This window comes from Magallana gigas, chromosome 9 (genome assembly GCF_963853765.1).
Source record: "Magallana gigas chromosome 9, xbMagGiga1.1, whole genome shotgun sequence".
Taxonomy (NCBI): domain Eukaryota; kingdom Metazoa; phylum Mollusca; class Bivalvia; order Ostreida; family Ostreidae; genus Magallana; species Magallana gigas.
The window spans coordinates 20512154-20520236 of NC_088861.1; the positions used below are offsets into that span (position 1 = coordinate 20512154).

At 34.1% G+C, this 8083-nt stretch overlaps 1 protein-coding gene across 2 annotated transcripts; it reads right to left on the reverse strand.

Moving 5' to 3' along the window:
• Positions 1–212: 212 nt before the first annotated feature.
• Positions 213–4032, reverse strand: LOC105343692 (tripartite motif-containing protein 2). 2 transcript variants are annotated; one of them, XM_011451144.4, is made up of 2 exons: positions 3836–4032; positions 213–3730 (listed from the first exon to the last, which is right to left on the reverse strand). In XM_011451144.4, the coding sequence occupies exon 2, from the start codon at positions 2782–2784 to the stop codon at positions 1825–1827; it is 960 nt and encodes a 319-aa protein (XP_011449446.3). In that variant the 5' UTR covers positions 2785–3730; positions 3836–4032; the 3' UTR covers positions 213–1824. The 2 variants fall into 2 exon arrangements, with proteins under 2 accessions (XP_011449446.3, XP_011449445.3); XM_011451143.4 differs by having other exon boundaries at positions 3832–4032.
• Between the last annotated feature and the right edge of the window lie 4051 nt (positions 4033–8083).

Consider the following 8083-nt stretch of genomic DNA (forward strand, 5'->3'; position numbering starts at 1 on the left):
AAAATTACATAAATATAAGTAATAATATTCTTTGAATATTATGAGGTGATAATTTCGGCCGGGGGCGTGATCAAATCTATCATAAAGTCCTTTGGGCTTTATTGGATTTGATCACGCCACGACCAAAATTATCACCTCATAATACTCAAAGAGTGATTCTTTATTCCTTATTTATTACTTACTAAGTAACTTAATTTATCGTGTTTAGTAAGTTGTATAGATAGGATAACCAATTACTAGTACATGTATACACTACAGTACATCTATTTGGAAATCTGACGTCTTTAGTGAATGCAGCTCAAGTACGAAATAATAGACGCTATTCAACATGCACCAGCGGTATAAGATAAAACACTTCTTTTCACTCTCTCTTTATTTCCTCCTTAAGGAGATTTCATAATGCACAACATATTAACAGTGTTATAATTTCAACACACAGTGAAAATTGTTACTAGTATATACAAAATAAAGAAGTGATAAGAAAAAGAAACCAATTTAAACACATTCATGTGAAATTACCGTATGTCAAAGAAAACGGGAGCATTTACCGGTCGTATTTTGATGCCATCTCTTACTTCTATTTTTGAAACACTAATAAATGTTAAAAACGTTTAAGGAATCCAACATATAAGTACATGTATGCTACATTGCTACCAGAAAGTCATCTAGCTTTCTTTGGTGATTCATTTGGGATATGAAGGTAGTGACATTGCAGTAAATTTTTTCTGCAATGATCACTACCTTCATTTAACCCGAATGAATCATCAAAGAAAGCATTTTATTGTTTATATTAACATCTTTCTTTAAGCTTATCGATAAATTGATTAGGAAAAGTAAGTAAAATTCACTAAATTACTGTTGATGTACATGTACGTAAGTAAGTTAGCTAAAAGAAACAGCCAAATCGTCTCCTGTGAGACTTTGAGTCTGACATCGTCATAATTATTTCGTGCAGTCCGTGATTTTTCCTAGGTCGCTATAGGTTTTAGACCAATCAATAAACAGGGCGTGTCGATATCTGCCCTGTCATTTTCTTGTCAGTTTCAGCCGCTGTAGATTTCGACCAATCGATAAATGGGGCGTGTAGATTTCAGTCTGGCAGTTTCTATAGAGCTACATGTATGAATTAACTATAAGTTTCCGTAAGAAATAGAAGGAATAATACTAGGGAGATGTAAATATATTACTATAATATTTAATTTCAGACCAACGCGGGGAAGCTGAGATTAGTTAGTGGGTAATATTTAACGGTTGTACGGTTATTTGCTAATTCGCAAAATTGTTTTTGAAGAACCGATAAACTAAAGCTATAGTCCTATTTTTCATCCTACTGTGTTTGTACCTGTATCATCAGTTCCTTTGCTTGGACAAGTGTACTCCCCATCTAATCTATTAAATTTAATGATTGCATAAACCTTTGTCTTTACATTTAACCTCAAATACTGGATCTTCTGGTATATTGTAGATTGTTTTTATCTTCAGATTTCCTATCTCTAACTTTATCGATGTATTTATGTATATATAAAATAATACTAAAATCTGTATATCTGAAATTGTCTGTCAGGTTTCCCAATTTTCACCGGAAACAGTTAATTATAAAGGAGTATACATTTCCAACTGACACGCTAATGTTTTGTATTTTTCAATCACATCTTTGATATGGTCTATGCAAATATCTTTCATGATTCTGAATTATTGTTGTTCGTTTGAATGATGCACATTTTACATAATTTCCGAACAGTCGGTAAACGTTTACGATATGATATATCTGCTAATAAGAATGATAAGGCTGTGCAGTGTAAAGTTGCACTAAATATGTTACGATCACTTCAAATACTGAATTTCCTTCACCCTGTTGCTATAGTATTCAACAACAAACAAAATATTGTCGCTATTTGTACTTAGATCCAACGGTAAATGAAGACCGCAGTTTTGGATGAGTCGGAGGAACTGTCCGTCCTGATCTATCACGTGTATAAGATTATTCTCAAAGTCCGCCACCAGAATGTGACACATACTGTCAGAAGTTAAACCACGAGGACAGAACACATCACTCGTCTTATCGGAAGGATTCCCTTTATAAGTAAACCGGAAGCTGCCAATTTTGTCCACCACAACCACCACCTTGGCATCAAAATCACTGACGACAATGTCCAAGTTCTTGTTCTCGTCAATATAGTGTGGGTCGCTGTACAGAGGCTGACCATTGCTATCAAACTGAACCTCTTGTGTCACTTTGGACGAGCTGTATCTAACGACTTTAGCCTCATCCACATCATCAGCTTTCAAGGCCACCAGCAATTCACCAGAACTAGTGCTGCAGATGCTCTGTGGTTTCCAGACCCCGACTTTAGCGATACATTTGACTTTTCCATTGTTTACAACATTAATGCTTCTGTCAACAGTGTCACTGTACATCAAATGCCCATCCCTGCTCACCGTGAAGCACCTAGGTATGTTTCTGGACTCCGTTGCTATTTCATCTAGTAGTATGCCTTTGCTGTCCATGTGTTTGATAATACTTTTGGAACCACTCACATAAAATTGATTAGTACCGCGACCACATTCTACTTTGTACGTCCAACGGAATTTAGTTTTGATGATGTTCAAGACTTTTGGAACTTCAAGAAAGGCCCCTAATTTCCCAACAGCACTGTTATCGCATTCATAGTCCGATTTTGTTGTAGAATTACTGGCTTTTCCTGAAGATGTAGATGGTATATCACTTTCCAGAGATTCGTTTGTTTCCTTTTCATTGGTTTCTTTAGCTTCAACTGAATCCATACCACCTGTGGGAAGAGAAACCGGCAGTCCTCGTATCTTGGTATTTTGATTTTAACAGATGGTGATAATTTTTGTCTCCTATATCTGACAAAACTCCCTCGATGTTAAGGATAAAGAGTCAAAAGGAACTACGCCGATGTCATATCTGTTTAGAACTATTATGTAATCTTTATTTTTTTGAATTGATAATCCAGAAGTTTGGCAATGTTTCTCAACGATATTGTATTTTGGTTCCTTTCATACATGTAACTCATAAGCATATCGGTCCATATTATTTTAAATTTTGAAATATCTGAACCCAGAAAATTTAAATCTTCAACTTTCGAACGACATGCTTCTTTTTTCGTATTTTGCAATCACAGCATCGATTAGTCTATGCAACTCTCTTCCATACTGAATGATATTTGTTCGTTTGATTAAATGGTCCTGGGCACCCTTTATATTCAAGACCTCTAATTGGGTTATAAGTACGTATGGTACTGAACTTTAGGTCTCTTGGGTCCTTTTCAGGGACAGATTGTATGAGACGGAGCTCGTCCTACAACTGTTGCACATTGTGGTCTTTTTAACTCCAGAATTATAACAGATAACACAAAGAAGTCTGCAGCAATACACAGAGTAAACCCCACCGTACTGACAGTGGTCCACTCTGGTCGATGACCAACAGTCAATGACCGTGACGGCTGCTTCGTCAAGTGTAACGGACACTAGGACATGTGTAACAGAAACTACGTCTTGTGTAACGGACAGGTCCCTGGCGAAGTCCCACACACTACATAAGTACACGGCGCATGTCCTGCAAACGGTTTCTGGACACCTCCTCTACCTCCCGAGAATTGCTCACATCCACACGATGCCACTCCTTGGGCTTGAATCGTGTTTGCCAAATTTCTTGCTTATTGAAGCCGTAACTGTATTTTTATTAGGATCTCTCGATCGTAAATATCTGAAATCATCCACAAATTACATTTATTTTGCTTCAAATAAGTCGAAGACAGGTTTTCATAGTACAGTGAATGCATTTAAGTAATTGTTATGTATACTCACTGACTTGGCAAAATGGCGTGGTATCTAAATCCTGGCAATCGAAATACTGCTTGTGATAAAAATAGATTTTATTTACATTGAGTGGTCCTGTGGAATGTTACTGTAACTATGGTAACAATTTAGCAACCGAGAAAGAGCAATCCAGAGGCACTTCCCTATTTCTTCTGTTTTCTACATTAAAACTGATTAAATAAGGCACCATAAATGTATCTTGATGTAATGTGTAACTGAAATGATAAAAAAAATCGAAGTTTTGCACTGTATACGATTGGAATAAAGTTACATTATATTGTTATTTTTTATAATGATACGATTATTTACTGATTATGTCCATTACATTAAACATATACATGTTGATTCTATTTCTAATTGTTTAGACATATTGCTTTTTTAACTTGTTTATCTTTTCGACACTGTCATCCCTATATGACGAACATGATTCATATTAGCCTGTAAATATTATCATCACTGTCATCATAACGAACATGATTCATATTAGCCTGTAAATATTATCATCACTGCCATCACTATATGACGAACATGATTCATATTAGCCTGTAAATATTATCATCACTGCCATCACTATATGACGAACATGATTCATATTAGCCTGTAAATATTATCATCACTGCCATCACTATATGACGAACATGATTTATATTGGCCTGTAAATATTATCATCAATGTCATCACTATATGACGAACATGATTCATATTGGCCTGTAAATATTATCATCGCCATCACTATATGACGAACATGATTCATATTGGCCTGTAAATATTATCATCGCCATCACTATATGACGAACATGATTCATATTGGCCTGTAAATATTATCATCAATGTCATCACTATATGACGAACATGATTCATATTGGCCTGTAAATATTATCATCGCCATCACTATATGACGAACATGATTCATATTGGCCTGTAAATATTATCATCGCCATCACTATATGACGAACATGATTCATATTGGCCTGTAAATATTACATGTATCATCATAAGAGTCGCCGATACTTTTAACTACTCTTTTAATTATAAAACCTTTGAGCCAAACGTTTTCTGATTGAAAAGAGCATGATTAATAAATGAAGAGTCAGAAGAAAATTTAGAATGCATTTTGAAGAAATTTGAGCTCATTAAGGAGCATGGTCACAATTTTGGACAAAAATTATTTCCCGATTTTAATGTTTGCAATGCTTAAGTAAGGCAATTTTAATAGGCAACCAAAATTTGATTGTCATTCGTTGAGTTGTAAGCGAGTTAGAGAGCTTACAATTCTTTACTATGTAAACAAAGATTTTGTTTACATATCTTGAATGTTGAAGTGAAAAGCCCAATTTTAGACCTTAAATGAATGTGTTAAACCTTAGGAACTCTTTAATTATGCTTAAAATGAATAAGAAGACAGACAAATCAGTCTGAAAAAGATTTTTTACTGGTATATTGAACCCATGTAAACAAAAAACAGGACACGAGCCTTGTTTACATAAAAACAAATTGTGGGCTCTGTATCTTGTTAAAAACTTGATGACTGATTCTCAAATTCCATATGATCATTAGAAATGCATTTCTAAAACATTGTAAATAATCAAAACAGAAAAAAGAATTTAACCTTATTGATGATTATTCCATCTATTCTATATCATTGAAACATCGTGTTGATACAAATCATATACGACATGAATTGAGTACTCATTAAATAAGTATCTATAATTGAATCGCATCACAAACTGCACGAGTTTTAATATTTTCGCGGAATTACGGGTCAGGTAGGGGGGCAGTTATACTCTTCCCGTTTTATATACTTGTATTTAAAAAAATTGTTTTTTCAACACCTTCACAACGATTCGATCCGCCGCCCCTGTCGGATCAGCAACGATAAAAGGAGCTTAGTTCAATACCGGAAAATACTAGTAAACCCGAGCTGCATTGTCTTTAAAATAGCTTTTTATTTTATCATTCATATTTCGGATGTTGGTATCATATATTCATCGGTTGGGTTAATGATTTAAACAAACACCAAGAACATTAGAAACCATGTTGGACGTATGCATCATAAAACACCATGATGAATTCGTCAAAAAAGCCGTTTCATAAGATATGTACTGCACAAACCTAAATTTCTTGTTTAAAAAAGTGCAAAATTGCATTAAATCTTATTGTAAGTACTTAACATAAAATTCGTTTCAGATGAAAGCATTATCTATAGAGTAAGACCCAATTTTTTTATTTGTGCATACATGTACCTATTATATTTCCAAAAAAAACGATTACAATATTCAGCTACATTTACTTTACATTTGTACATGTACGCTTTCTCGCTCTTGACTTTTAAAGCTGCAAAGTAGTATACAAGTAAATCATGGTATAGGATGGTTTATGGAGACGCAGCAAATCGTCGATTGGAAAAAATACCAAACCCCATAGGAGAACGCAAATGTAATTCATGTCAGAACAGAATCATAACACCGTCAACTTTGGGAAATCAATATCAGCCAAATTCGTTGAAAACTACATATTTGTAATTCAAAAAAAATAAATGTATGATTTCCGTGTTAAATATATGCACACACATTTTTCAGTGTCTTTGTCGGTGATAAAACCACGAATCAAATGTAACATATAGTTCAATAATTTCATCAATGACGCAAATGACGTACTGTAGGTGCAAGCGGGGTTTGTATGGAATGATATCAGACGTATACTTAGTAGTATTCAATGGTACAGTTGATGCTGAATATTATACTTATAAAAATAATCAGAACCATTTTTTGAATAATATGAGGCGATAATTAAGGTCGGGGCACGATCAAATATATCATAAAGCCCTTGGGGTTTGACTAACTCATCATGGGTGATTGTGGAGCATGGCTCAGTGGTCAGGGTCAGTAACCGAAAGGTCGCTGGTTCAAACCTCTTGTAATCACTTGATATTGTGATCACTTGATATTGTGTCTTGTGTACTTAGACAAGGTATTTTATCTACATTGTTTCAGTCCACCCAGCTGAAACCGGGCACAGGCTGACGCTGGGAGTTAAGGTAGACCCAGTAGCTTTCGTGTTCGTTCTTTTTTTTATACATATAATTAGATACAGATTAGATACATTTGACAAATTTCCGGTTTAAGTTTTGGACACATCAATGATCATTAATTTAGGATGACATGCATTTAATTTATATGGTTCGGTGGCTTCAGTACTGCTCATATTATATATGTATTGCTCATATTTTTCAAAGCAAGAGTAAAACCATAAATGTCAAAAAACCTGGTGGAAAATTTAAATTACTTGCCGTATACTACTTTAATTTTTCCAATGTTTGCAAAAACAACTTGTTAAACTAAATCAAACAATATCGGGGTAACCATGTTCAAGAAACTATCAAACAAAAACTAACTGGTCAAGTTAGATAAACTATGTTAGTTTTTTGGTAACAAAATATGTAACTTTTATTAAATGTGTAATAAAAATGGTATGTAAACCGTATAATTTTTGAGAAATTTCCAAAAAATATGAAATTTTGTGAATTTCTTGAAAAGTTGTGTGAAGAATGTATTTTTTTTGGGGGGGGGGGTATAATTTCTGTAGAAAAGTAATAAGACTTTTTTCATTTAACGACTGTTATTAGGTTTTCATAAATTATAACCTAATTTAATGTATTTTGTGCCTAATTTAGTAAATTATGAGATCATGCTTCATCGGTTAAATTTTTTAACCTTATGAGCTGAAGCTCATTGTAAGAAAACAAACGTACAAAGATATTAATATTTTGGTCTCTTTAGTAAGTTTATATGTTGTTTTTATAAAACTCTTCATATAAAAAAAAAAGTTTGGTTTGACACAAATTTCTAAAACACTGGGTTTACTTTAACCTGCGATTGACTGGTGTCCCATCCAGGGGGGAGTCAATGACTTACATCGCTTAACAACAAGGAGGCAGGGGATAAGCACCGACTATGTGAGCCCTCATGGCACGGAGAGGGGTTAAATTATGGGTGATTGGACATACAACTGCGGATGACAAATGGTAAGACACACGCAATTAACAAAGAAGTACATCGCACATAGTATACGATTTCTCCTACAACATAGTCCTTTGCCAAACATCAGATATTTTCAATATTCAAAGAAATGCAAAGAACACAAATGATTCACTTACATGCCATCATAAAAACCTACAGGTTTTGTTAGGATATGTTGGAAAATAGTTGTTATTAATATAAACTTGAATATTTGACTATTT

Coding starts and splice junctions, on each gene's coding strand:
- LOC105343692 (XM_011451144.4), bottom strand. CDS start 2,784: ATGGATTCAGTTGAAGCTAAAGAAACCAATGAAAAGGAAACAAACGAA.